The 14,669-nt window shown below is 34.3% G+C and overlaps 1 protein-coding gene across 1 annotated transcript in view; it reads left to right on the top strand.

Moving 5' to 3' along the window:
- The window catches only part of ft (cadherin-related tumor suppressor fat), a 761,665-nt gene that overhangs the window by 591,037 nt on the left and 155,959 nt on the right, over window positions 1-14,669 (top strand). The window contains exon 2 of the mRNA XM_072527280.1: window positions 7,423-7,731. Coding sequence (XP_072383381.1) covers window positions 7,423-7,731 — 309 coding nt within the window. The remainder of the gene's footprint in view (window positions 1-7,422; window positions 7,732-14,669) is intronic.

Genomic DNA, 14,669 nt, shown 5'->3' on the forward strand with positions numbered 1-14,669 from the left:
GAGACTCATAAACATCCAAAGGGGAATGCCTTAAGGACCAGGTCCGGACATCTTAATGTACTTTTTCTGATATTATTTAAAAAAAGTATTTTTACAGTATTATATCTTATATATTCAATATAAGGCTTAAACGTAGATTAAGGAGATAAAAGATATGGTAAAAAGTTTATGGTCTTCGTCTTCTATATCTTACAGATATACTTTGTTATTTTCTGGTGCACAATTATGAAGAAATTGTTACTTTGTTGACTGGTTTATAAATTTTGGTGGATTCTGTGGTTAACTAGACTTATAATTTAACTCAAAATTGCAATGTTATGAAAAATATTTTTAATTAATAAAAAATTTTTCAAATATTTTTACCTTCTTATATTTTTAGATAGATAGACACGTTTATTGACAATTTTAAACACTAGGTACATGTCATGTCACAATATAAATAGGTCACTTATGTATACATCGGAAATAACTAAGAAATAATACAAGAATACATAATATAACAAAGTCTAACGGTTGCAAAAAATGTAAAAAATTAATACCATATTGGTCCTCCTCTTCGTGATCTTCTGCACTCAAAAATATGTCTTGTGCAGGCACTTCCATCTCCTAAAAACATGCCGCTAGAGTAGGTGGAGGATAAAGTAAACGAGTAATCTCGCAGACGTGTTTAATGGGCAAAAGAGCGGGAGATTTAGAGGACCAAGGCAAAAAATCAACTTGATTGTCTTCAAAATGGGCCAATGTAATTTTGGCTGTATGCGGTCGTACATTCTCTTATTGAAAAACTGAGTTAAGGAGCATCCGTATATAAAACACAACATGTGGATCTACAATCTCCTATAGTGGCTCATGTTACCTCTGATGAACACCAAAATTGACCTGCTTCTATAGGCATTTATCCTGGGTTCCATGATTCCTACAGCATGATGCACAAGTCTTTCCATATAAAAATGAGTATCTCATCTTTTATTCATCTCGCCTTATCACCCTTCTCACGGATATCATTCATAGTCAAACAGAATCTGGATTCATCAATATTTGATTGAAGGTTACCAGTTCAGCCGTTTTCTATGATTCGGTGATAAAATGTTTGCATTGTAATACGCCTTCCAAGCTTTTCAGATCAGTAGTCTGCAATTGACCTTTGTGTACGGCCTTCCCGACGCCATGCTCGACAAAAACCACACGCGAAATAGCCAAAATAACAACAAAACTTTCAAAGAAATCACCAAATGCTTTCAACAAAAATCACTAAACAACTCAGAGTTTCCACAGGTATGAAGTGCATATCTGATGACATTCTGACAGTTATGGAGAGTGACACAGTATTGCCAACTATCCATATGCGTTATTAGTTCTCAACATCTTCCTCTTTAAGCAACTTACCTAATTTCTTATTATTATAAAACAATTTTATACCATGATGGTTTGTTGCAAGAGCGCTTTTCTCTGGTTGAGTAGGTATTCTCGGTAAAAACCGTTTCATGATTGTTGCTGTAACTGCAAATGTTTGTTTTTTATTAGATTGACTAAAATTACCGCAATAACCTGTATTATCAGGATCATTCTGAACTTGTCTGTCAGTCATATAAGGTTTTAAATGTATAGTATTTCTTTTCAACATATTATTGTTTTCATTGAACACGTAATAAGATCTCGGTTTCTCAAAGTTTATAATTATTTTGGCTGGAACCCATACCCTATCTTTTGACAACAAGACTGAGATCTACATTCTTATCAACAGCTGACTTATCATATTGAGCATTATAATTTAATTGTGATTGTAAAAGTTTATCCAAAACATTAGTTTGAATTTTAGGATCTATGTTATATATTGAGGATGGTCCACTACGGTATTCTAATTATGATACACTTATATCTGTCCCCTCCTTGTATTTCTTAATCATTTTTTTAGCTATATGAAGGGCCTTTTTAGCAAGATCATTGCTGCGAGGATAGCAAGGTAAATCTGATAATTCACCCAATAACAGTTTTTCTTTTTTGTTTGCACGGAATTTTTCACAAATTTTATAATATGCAATCATATCATCAATATCTTTGCACATACCAAGACAAATACAATTTAGAAAAATTAAAATCTGTTGATTAGAAGAGCCTAGATAATTTAAAAAAAAAATTAGGTTAAATTTTAGGCTTATAAACAATTTGAATAACCTCATCAATTGTTGATTAATTATAAAAATATCAAAACTGATATTAAAAGTACTTCGAAAGACGCTTTAAAGAAAAGAAAAAATTAGATGATTTGTTCATTAGTTCTGGAGTTGATTGTGATGATAGGTCAAAGGTAACTGTGATTTACAATAAAAGTATATGAGATCTAAGACATATTTTTAAATAAAAACCTTAACTACACAAACCACTAATTGGGTTCAAATTTAAATTAGCTACAAATGACTACAAGTTGGTTAAAATGTCAATTAAAAGTAGTCCGTCCGTCAAAAAATTGCCGGACAGTTAAAATTAAAACAAAAATTTAAGATGTCAATTATCTCTGCTTCTATTCAAGCAATTTTAATTTGTTTTTTTTTTAATTGGTGTCTCGCGAGCACAAAAAATCAAATGTCGCATTTGCAAATACGTATTAATAAAATTTAAAAATCCTTTTCCGTCGACCGTCCATTTACGATCAATTTTAACACCCTCAAAATCATTGATTAATGCCCCCTATTAATGAATGATTTTCTATTAATGAACGATTTCATTATAAGCAACACAACATACATTGCTTGCATAAATTAATTAAACGCTCTGTGATTGGCAGTGACCTGTGGTGTAGGCAACCAAATATTTATTTGTATTTACCTATTTATATTCCCACTAAAAAATTAATTTAAAATGAAGTAGCCGCTGTTAGTACTATCTATCATTGTATGTCATTATTTACTTTATTTTTTAAAATTCTGTGTATTTAAAAAATCAAAGGATGGATATTGACGAAGAGTTTAATGTAACTCCACCAGAATTTAAGTTCTTCTATCACAGAATTTACAGAGGTCCAAGAAGACTTAAATATAAATTTGTCAAAATGCTATACAGCAGATAATCATTTATCAATATCTTCGTTTAATTTCTGTAATTATACCATTTCGAATATTAATGTTTACTATAATAAAACTACCACTAAGAAAACTTTGAATAAAGTCAATGAAAGCTGAAAAAATTGTTGTTTATCGTTAAGTAAATAAATATTTAAACTAAGATATTTTTATTTCTAAAAAGTACGGTCGACGGAAAAGTTTTGTAACGAACTCGTGATTTAAAATGGCGATTAACAATTTCGAACATTAACGTTAAAATATCTCAATTGTTAATCGCCCGTATTAATACACTTGTGGGTTAAATAACTATTAAACAACCACAAATGTTCCACCAACGCGATTAAAGTGAAAATTTGATCTTAAGAAATAATTTTCACTTAAGTCCGTTGAGTTTCGTTTCATCAACTAAAAATATTTACTTAAGTACAAATATTTTTGCTTAAGCTAAAGTCACCTACTATGACTTAAGCAAAAATTTTAGTGTATATATAGCGTACGTAAATGTTTTGGTGTTGATAAGATTTTTATTTTTATATTTTATTTTTGTTATAAATTCCATCGAAGTGTATAGTTTATCGTGTGTGTATATATAGAAAATATATTTATGGAGAAGGATAATTACCACTAGTATACTCCATTCGCTTAGCTCGGGCATATTTTGACAGATTCATAGTCGGAAACCTACAACACAACAATTCCTACTTTTCAGTATTAATAGCTCAAGTATCCTACTATTGCAGACTTCTTTCTTTAAAAAAAGAAGAATTATGCTAAATAGTGGAAGTGTATACTAAACCCATCAAATTTTGGGTAGTATATATTTAAAAAATATATTTTAGTTGTTATAATTTAACATAACTATTTATTATATGGTGCAGATAAATAAATATTGATTATCGGTAATTCGCAAAGTTCTATTTTATTTACTATTTAGTTTGTTTACTATTAATATTGGCTATGAGTACGTGTGCTTGGTTGTATAGTAATTTCCAGCCACTTTTAGTCTGTCAAAAAGTAACTAACTTCGCAAAAAAATAATTACTAAATTCACTAGACAGTTCGGCCTGGGAATCGCGAACCGAGTATACTTGGCATTAAATCCATATTAACTAATACGTCGCTAAATAGCTCTGAAAAGAACTGTTTTTTATATAAATGCAAACAAAAAATCTAAAAAGTAAGGGAATAACGCAGGAAATACGAAAAACCGTCGATATAAATTTTAAAATTTCATAAATGTCATTAGTGTCAAAATGTCATAATTTAGTGGAGTAAACGAGTAAACTTGCCTGCGGTTGGACCGATTACAAACAATCATTACGGCGCGGTAAATTTGAATTACTCCTCCTGGTTAAAAAACAAACCATAGTTCACAATACAAACTGAACACTAATGCCATCTAATGGTCGTTTGTAAAATTTAAAAATCTAGCAGTTATTGAAACTCTGCTACGGCAAGTTGAATAACCGGATATTTCACAGTCTTAAAAATTTAACAGTGATCTAAATGTTAATTTAATGAATAATTTGATTTTCTCGACAGCGTTTAAGAAATTAATGATGCAATCCTTTTAAAAAACTATAAAATCTATTATAATGTAAAGTTCTATCAATACAGCCGCCATAAAACTGTCTCGTTTTTTACTCAATTTACAAAAAGCAAAAAGGATTATAAACATATAGCGACCTTGACTTTTTATTGAGCTATTTGTTCGGTCACTAAATTACAAATTATGTAAAATAATCGATGTAAACCAGGAATACTAAAGTAGTAAAATAAAAAGGATGTAACGGAATGCGTGGTTGACAGGTAAAATGTGAAATAATCTCTATTTTTGCATATTATGCAGCATCCGTTGATTTAAAGATAATTGAAGATAAAAAATTTTACACTGAAAATTTTTTTAACCTTTACCCAAAGATTATGCAGCTACCGTTCCATTAAAAACCGTTCGTCTTTTTAAATTTCCCCGTCCCCCATTGGTTCAAAGATCAATTGGATCTTTGATTTATGAAAAGATCAAATAACGTATTTAAAAAAAAAAAATAATAAAATTACTTTATTCCATGTTAATGAAACTTCGCGCTAATCTACAATACCGCGTAAAGTACCACATTTTTTATTTCCTCTTTTTCATATAATAACATGCGTTTAAAAAACACTTCTCCGTTATTTCTATTTATACTAAAAAGCAATTTACTCTTTGTAAATGAATGTATCGTTTTAATGTTTGTAGAAAACGGCGGTCACTCCAGCCATATTTCAAAATTACCGCTTGACAGTTTTTGCCAGTTTTAACCGCAAAATTGAAGACGGTCGAAATATTAAATGATTTATGCTGTCAACTAACATACCAGCGGTATCTGTTGTCAAGAATAATAATATGCATAATTTTTGCATCTTTTTATTTTGTCTGCAACGTTTTATAGGCGTGCTAATTTTGTCAACAAAGGGATTGCAAAAAATTAAAATGAAAATACCGGGAATAATTGTTTTTCTTAAACAAACAACTTAGCTATTAAGTTTGATTAATGTCATATGAGCACTAAATATTAGTATATAAACTTGCGTGCATAGAAATCGGCCCACTGTAAACTTTTGACTTTAACTATATTTTTTTCAAGAAATATTCATCAGATCACAAAAACAAATATACTGTTTGAAAGACAATTTAATATGCTTTAATGTGAGTATAAATTTATGAAAACTTATTTCAGCTTCCTATGTTTAACATAGTGAAATGAATTCATTAAGGAAATTAAGCTTTTTTATTATTAACATAAATAAAGTTATTGACAATTTAAAACTTAACACTTAATTTTTTAATAATCGGTATGACCTCCTCTTGCCCTAATAACATCTCTCATACGATTAGGCATAGATCTAATCAAGTTTGCTATTGTTGCTTGTGGGATGTTAAACCACTCTTCTTCTGTTGCAAGAATAAACTCTGGGATCGAGTCTGGGGTATGAAGTCTAGCTCGAATTCTTCGTTTTAGCTCATCCCATAAATGTTCGATCGGATTTAGGTCAGGACTGTTTGCTGGCCAGTCTATAACCTGAAAACCGACTTCTGCAATGTAATCTTGCACGATTCTTGCGGTGTGTGCCCTTGCATTGTCATGCATAAAGATAAATTCGTCTCCAATGTAGTCGACGTAAGGTACCACATGAATTGCTAAAATCTCCTCGATATAACTGGCAGCCGTTAAACCTCTTCTTTCGTGAACATGGTCGTCCCTACTAATGAACTCAAGATCGGTTCGTGCTCCTATAGAAATTGCACCCCAGATCATGCAGGAACCACCCCCATAAGCACTCCGCTCTTCAAAGCAGCATTCTGCAAATCTCTCTCCTGGTCTCCGGTACACTTTCCTTCTTCGGTTGCTACCATAGAGGCATATTTTGGTCTCATCTGAGAACAGAACAGATCCCCATTGTTCCAACGTCCAATTCCGATGATCCTGTGCAAAACGCAGGCGTGATTGCCGATGAGCTGGAGTAAGTTCTGGACCAATCGCAGGTGTTTTAGGGGTCAGGTTATTTTCCCGCAGTCTTCGTCCCACTGTCCACTGACTAACAGCCACTCTTCGCACCTCACGGAGCTGTCGTTGCACCTGAACGGCATTAAGGTGACGATTTCTTAATGTTGTTGACACAATAAAGCGGTCATCACGAGCGGTTGTAAATCGCCGTCTGCCTGTTGCAGGTCGCCTATGAAAGGATGCAGTCTCCTCATAACGTTGGCACACTCTTCGAAAAGCTGCGCGTGTCATATCCAATTGTCTAGCAACAGCTCGCTGACTAAGTCCATTTTCGATTAGAGCAATGACTTGGGCGGCTTTTGTGGTGTAGTATGCATTAAACTAACACACTTGAACACTGCTGAGATTATGAAAAACGAATAATATGCAAATTTCACTTGCGCAATACTTTTACAATTAGACAAATTTGTTATTTTCGTGACAATCACCACATAAACACATTTCATTTGTTTACCGGTTACTACGCATGTAAACGATAAGCCTTCTTAATAAACTTATACTCACATTAAAGCATATTTAATTTTCTTTCAAACAGTATATTTGTTTTTGTGATCTGATGAATATTTCTTGAAAAAAATATAGTTTAAGTCAAAAGTTTACAGTGGGCCGATTTCTATGCACGCAAGTGTATATAAGACCTATAAATCTCTAAAATAATACACCATTAGAAAATATACGATTTTTATATATTTTTTTGGAAAATGAGGTCATAGTTAATCACCGATAGCAAGGAAATCGGCATGAAATATGTATTTTTTGTGTGAATATAATAAACTTCGAATAACAACAATATCTAATATAATTTATTGTTTTAGGTCCAAATAACGGTCTTGGATAAAAATGACAGTCCACCGTCTTTCAAAGACGCTCCCTTGCACTTTTCCGTTTCGGAAGATCTTGGTCCTGGACAGTCCATCGCGACGATCAAAGCCGAAGATCCAGATACGATTGGATCTCTCGATTATAGTCTCCTTAAAGGCGATGACGGAAAATTTTCTTTGGACAAAACCAGTGGAGTCTTGCGCTTGATAGATTCTCTGGACAGGGAAACTAAAGACGTCTACAAGTTGTTGGTGAGGTGCAGTGATGGAAATCAGTTTACTGATACTGTTGTCTCTATTGAGGTAAGTGTAAATCTACTTTTAGCACATATACTTTCTTCGTCTGATGCTACTTAATTCTTGAATGTTTGCCAATATTAGATAATCTTTTAACTAAATTAAAATATTTTACTACATCTGCATGCTTTCCTTGAATCGCGTGCACTTCATGTGACTTCAGGGAACTTCATGAACTTCGTGCAAACATTTTTTCAATAAATAATTCTAATTAAAAAAAAACAATGGGTAAATCTTTATGGGATCTTTAATTCTATAATCGGACCTTTCCTCTTCACTAGAAGTAGTCTGTTCTACACCGATTGTACTGCAAACAATTATCTTAGAGCACATCCTTCCATACGTCAACCGAGACTCTTCTTCTTCTTCAGTGCCTTATCCGGTCCGGATGTTGGCGATCATCAAGGCTATCATGGTTTTGTTGACTGCTCTGCGAAACAGCTCCGCTGAGGTCATCCCAAACCATTGTCGGAGATTTTTCAACCACGAGATACGACGGCGTCCCGGTCCTCTTCTGCCAAATACTTTACCCTGCATAACAAGTTGAAGAATTCGATATTTTTCTTCGTTCCGCATCACGTGGCCGAGGTACTCAAGCTTCCGTTGTTTAATTAAATTAAGCACTTCTTTTTCTTTTGTCATGCGCTGTAGGACCTCAACGTTGGTGACATGGTCCACATAAGATATTTTTAGTATCCTTCTGTATATCCACATCTCGAAGGCTTCGATCCGTTTTTCAGTGGCTTGCGTCAGTGTCCAGGCTTCAACTCCATATAGTAACACTCGAAGAACGTAGCACCTCACTATCCGCATCTTGGTTCCCAAACTGAGATCACTGCAGCACAGCAAGGATCTCAACTTAATAAATGTAGACCGTGCCATTTCAATTCTGGATCTAATCTCTTGAGCGTAGTCCCATTGTACGTTGAGGGTAGTTCCGAGGTAAGTGAATCTGTCGACTCTCTGGATCTCTTCGCTACCTGCCATTAGTGCCCCGGGATCTAAATTTGTACGGCTGACAACCATGAATTTAGTTTTCTTAATATTAAGGTTCAGTCCGTATGATACGCTCACAGTTCGCACTCGGTCTAGTAAGGCCTGCAGATCGTTTAGGCTGGTTGCTAGTAACACAGTGTCATCGGCGTAGCGGATATTATTGATGTATTCACCGTTCACTCGGATTCCCATGTCTAGGTTTGTGAGGGCTTCATTAAAAATCTCCTCAGAGTATATATTGAAAAGAGTCGGCGATAGCACACATCCTTGCCTTACTCCTCGCATGATCTTTACTTGGTCGGTCAGTTGGTCTTCGACCTTGACTTGAGCACGCTGGTTCCAGTATAAATTCATGATGATCCGAATGTCCTTCTCATCCAATCCTACTCTTTGTAGTGCGGTGACCACCGAGACTCTACGTTAACAAAATTAACAAAACCCTCTTAGAAAGAGTGACGCACTACAACTACTCCACCTTCCACCAACCTAGATCTACCTTCAATCGGATGGGGTCCTTCTTCAATAGTCACAACCTCTCTCTTGATACAAAAGTAAGAATGCTCCGATGCTACTGCGATGTCTTCTCTGTCCTTTTTTATGGTGTTGAATCATAGACCTTGAACGAAGATATGTACAGATAACTGGAAGTATTTGAGATGTGGCTATATCGGAGAATACTTAAAATCCCGTGGACTGACCGAGTCACAAATGAGGAGGTCCTCAGAAGAATGAATAAGATCCGAGAGGTACTGAGCACCATCATATCTCGAAAGTTACAGTTCTTCGAACATATTATGCGAAATAAATCCAGATATGCTCTCCTTCAAGCCATCCTGCATGGAAAAATATTAGGAAAATGAGGTCCAGGAAGAAGAAGAACTTCTTGGTTAAAGAACCTCAGAATCTGGCTCAATACTGCAGCATATTTAAAGCTGCACTGGTAACATTTTCAAAAGAGTGTCTCAAAAGAAACATTGTTTCTAAACAACATGAATAAAAACGCCTGAACGGTGGCATGTGGCCAAGAAAAGAAGGTCGAAGAGATCCAAATATCCAAATATTACAAATCCTTGTCTAGCAAGATTATAAATAACTTTACCAAATTGATTATTTATTAAATAATCCTCTGGATGATTTTTCCATAATCCTCAAAGAGATTCATAGGAATTGCACAGGAACTACACGGTCTTTATGAGGTTCAAATCAAAAGTAATAAAAATTTACACCTGACAGGTAGCAATTTATACCTAAAGCCTACTTCAAGACTGATTTAATTTTATTTCGGTCTGAAATATGACTTGAAGCACCGAATATCAAAGACACTCTAACAGCTCCATGTTTCCAATTGGTTATGCCAGTACTTGTGAGTACAGAAAAATTATGACTACTTGACAAGTTAATTAATAATATTCAGTAAATTCAGTTCTTTCTTCATCTTTGTAGTCTTTTTAAGGTCTCTTTAATGTCTAGACCGAAAGCAGAAGTTTGGTGTTATAATCATCGTTTGACGTTCAGGTTTATTGGTGCTTCCAATTGTGAGGAGACGGATCCACACTTGTTGACTAGATGTTTTAAAGTCCAGGGATTTGACAGTCTCAAACAGAAGAAATCTTATTGTATGATAAATCTGGTGATTTGTCGGCAGAGCGTGTTATTAATGTACATATTGGTTATGTGTGTAGTCTTAAATGCAGTTAATAACCTAAAGTGGCAAACCAAACAAATCTTAGAGATGTTTATGTTAACCTTTAAACTAGACGAAGATGTCAACAAACTCTATGGAATAACCGATATCTTAGGAACAAGAGTTGAAAGTCAGCTTTTTAAAAATTCCAAATGAATACCATACTAATGCAATGCCAGCGATGTCAAGCATACAGTCACGCTTGGGAGTTTTGTGCTAGGAGACCAAGGTATGTTAAATGCACAAAAAGACATCTCGCTAAAGATTGTGACAAATTTGAAAATGTTAAACCAAAATGGGTCCATTGAAAATGTAAAAGGTAAACAATAGAAGTCTGAAAAAAATTAACTTGATACATTCTCCAAACTGAAGGGCAACTGAAATCAAATTAAATGTTATGAAAGCAAATAAGCACAGAAAGTTAGTAGTAATAAGACTTACGATGCGGTACCAAAAGATTGCAGTAAAAATTATCATAATGAATAATATCAAAAAATAACACAGATTGAAAAATAAACAGAACAGACGCTACAGATGATATTATATATACAAGCTATACGCTCCCGAAGAAGCTGAAGCTGTTTTCACTTGATCCTTTTTGTGTGGGGATCATCCCATTCTAGGTTTGGTTTTACAGTTTCTGGTCTGACTTTGCTGTTTCCACTACTTTTCTTCATTCTTCTCTCTTATTGATTGTCCTTTCTATATTTCTAATTTTCATACTCCTTAAGTCTTCTTCCACTTGTTGTGTCCATCTCAGTTTAGGTCAGCCTCTGGTTCTTTTACCCTGGTGGTATCCATTCCGTTATAACTCTTAACGGATTGCTCTTCTCTCTTCTCATTATGTGTCCACACCATCTAGTTCTTTTTGCTTTTATTGCTCTAACTATGTTCTCTTGACTTATCCATTCTTGTATTTCGTGATTCATCCATTGTCTTGTATTCTCTTCGTTTTCCCTCTTTCGTATTTTTCTGGTAATCTTCATCTTAACAACATTCAATTACTCTTCTTCTCTTGCTGGTAATGTAAATATTTCTGCAGAATATACTACTATTGGTCTTATCGTCGTTTTGTAGATTTTTATTTTTGTGTTTCGGCTTATCTTCTTATCTCTAAACATTTTTTTATTTCTATAAAACGCTGTATTTCCCGCTTTAATTCTTCTTTTCATATCTACACTTTCATTTCTTCTGTTGACTAGTACTCCCAAATATTTGAATGTTTCAACTTCTTCGAAACTGTGTGCATCTATTGTCAGTTCTGTCATTTGTGTCTTCTATTTCTTGCTTACGGTTATGTATTTTGTTTTATTTTCATTTATTTCCAGTCCTCTCAGTTTGGTTTCGTTTTCTATTTCTTTAGGTTTTCTTTAATGCCTTTTTATCTGTTGCTACTATGGTTATATCGTCCGCATAATGTACCGCATTCTTGTTTACTGTTATCTTGTCTAATGATAAAATAAATAATACTGTTGAGAGCTCATCTCCTTGTCTCACTACATTTTTTATTTTTATTATTTCTGTTCTTTCTCGTTCGGTGTCTATTATTGCTTGGCAATCTCGCATTGTTAATTCTATCATTCTTATAATTTTATTTGGTATATTACTCTCTTATAAGTCTTGTAAATCTTTAAATTTTCTTCTGTTTATTTTTTCAAACGCCTGTTCAATGTCTAGGAAGAGTATATGTATTTCTCCATCATACTCGTATGTTTTCTATATCACTTGTTTTAGTATATTTATAGCGTCTATTGCGGATCTTCCTTTTCTTAAACCGTACTGGTAATCTCCTATGCTTTGTTCTGTATATATTGTTAGTCTGTCTTTAATAATATCAGTCATTACTTTATATGTTACATTCAATAAATTAATTGCTAGTAGTTTTTGTATATTCTATGGTCTTCTTGTTTTGGGATTGTCACTATAATTCCCTCCTTCTATTCTTCGGGCATTATTTCTTTTCTCCATAACAGATTGCTACAGAAATTAAAAAAATGAAATGAAAGGGTTCATTGCCTGAAATATAGAGCTAAAGGTGCAATTCCTAAGGTAAGAAATGGCGAATGACCTTAGAATTGCCAACGGGTTGCTTAATCATCAAAAAGAACTGCAAGTAATCCTCGACATTGAAAAAATTGATTTGTGTCTTGTCTCTGAAACGCATTTCACAGAACAGTCCTACATATTAAATTTAAAGGATACAAGATATAGCTTTATGTAAGCTTATACATGAAACACTAATGCTTTTGAAATAAATGGCAGTTCAGTTTATTACCCACCTAAACACTCCATTAAAAAAGAACAGTATGTTAAATTCGTGAAAAGCTTAGGGGAAAGGGTTAAATGTGGAGATTAAACACTGGAGCTCCAGAATAACCATAACTAAATGTGAGAAGCTTTTATCAGTTATTAAAAATGGGTGTTTTTAGATATGCAGATAGCCGTAACATCATTGCATTACCATAGAAGCTCTTACGGAATTATTTCGAGCATTACCGGAAAATAAGACGTAAATAAATGCCTAAAAGACAAAATATATGTGATTTTCTAAGTCAAATAATTGGATACCTAGACTAACAATAAATGATTGATACCTTTGACACCAATAGATGATGAACTGGAAGATCTGGACACCTTGTTATACCTAGAATCACTGCAACTAAAGAAAACAACGTCAATGAAAAAATTAAAAGCAAAATATTGCTGGCTTATAAGTGTGACAACAATCTAAAAGGACAGATGATCTCAAAACTACACATGAAAATTAAAGTGACTATATTTAAGAGTAATAAGGGGAGTGTTAATATATAGAGCAGAGAAGTGGTCACTTACACAGAAGGACCAAGAACTGCTTAAACGCTTCTTCTTCTTCTAGTTCCGTCTCCACTATGAAGGTTGGCTATAACCATTGCAAATTCGTCTCTTTCTTCTGCTTTTCTTAAAAGCGTCTGTGTATTTAACCTGGTCCAGTCGCGGATATTTCTCAGCCAGGATATTTGTCGTCTACCAGGTCCCCTTTTTCCTTCGATTTTACCCATCATAATCAGCTGCAACAACTCGTACTTATCATTTCTAAGTATGTGCCCCAAATATGCTGTCTTTTCACTTTTAATTGTGGTCAAAAGTTCTCTGTCTCTTCCCATTCTGTGCAACACCATTTCGTTCGTAATATGAACGGTCCATGGTATCTTCAAAATTCTCCTAAAAAGCAACATCTCAAAAGCTTCCAGTTTTCTCGTTAAGGCAACATTAACAGTCCAGGATTCGAAACGATCAAGAAGAATAGAGTGGATGTAACATTTTACCATCCGATATCGGATTTGCATTGAGTCTTTGGTTACTCAGAAATTTCCTCATTTTCAAAAAGGCTGCTCTTGATTGATCTATTCTTGAGCTTAAACGCTTAGAGCAAAAAATTCTAAGAAACATTTATGTAGGAGTTAAAGTGCAAGGACGATGTTACAGACATTACAACTTAGAGTTGGAGTTATATAGAAGTTATAAGACGTCGTGAAATACTTTCTAGTCAAAACTATCAACTGGTAGACCACTGGTAGAAATAAGACTCCTGATCTAATAGACCTATTTATCATTAAGAATTTTTTTTTTTTTTTTTAGCCCTTTTTCTATCCGAATTGTCGAATAAAGGCCTCTCCCATTTCTCGCCATTCATCCCTGTTGTGTGCTAGGCGTTTCCACATTGGTCCTGCGACTCTTTTGATATCGTCGCTCCAGCGCATTTGAGGTCTTCCTCTTGGTCTCTTCACATCGTACGGTCGCCAGTTTCCGACTTCTTGGTTCCATCTACCATCTTCGAGACGTTCGTTGTGTCCAGCCCATTTCCATTTTAATTTAGCTGCTTGTTTCGCGGCGTCCTTTATTTTTGTTTTGTTCCGGATTGCTTCGTTCGTTTGCCGATCTATTAGTGAGATACCAAGCATCTGTCGTTCCATGGCTCGCTGAGTTTTTCGAATCTTGTCCATGTTCTTTTTTGTGAATGTCCAGGTTTGAGCTCCGTAAGTGAGAACGGGAAGGATACTAGAATCGAACACTTTGGTTCGAAGGTTTTGGGGTATCTTTTTGTCTTTCAGTATGTATGAGAGTTTTCCAAATGCGGCCCATCCCATTCTTACTCGTCTGCTTATTTCGGTAGTTTGGTTTTCTTTGTTTACCTTGATATTCTGACCCAGATATATGTATTCTTCTACATGTTCCACTTTTGTTCCTTGGATGGTTATCGTCGGTTGATCATCTTTATTCGACA

The sequence above is a fragment of the Diabrotica undecimpunctata genome, chromosome 3 (genome assembly GCF_040954645.1).
Source record: "Diabrotica undecimpunctata isolate CICGRU chromosome 3, icDiaUnde3, whole genome shotgun sequence".
NCBI lineage: Eukaryota > Metazoa > Arthropoda > Insecta > Coleoptera > Chrysomelidae > Diabrotica > Diabrotica undecimpunctata.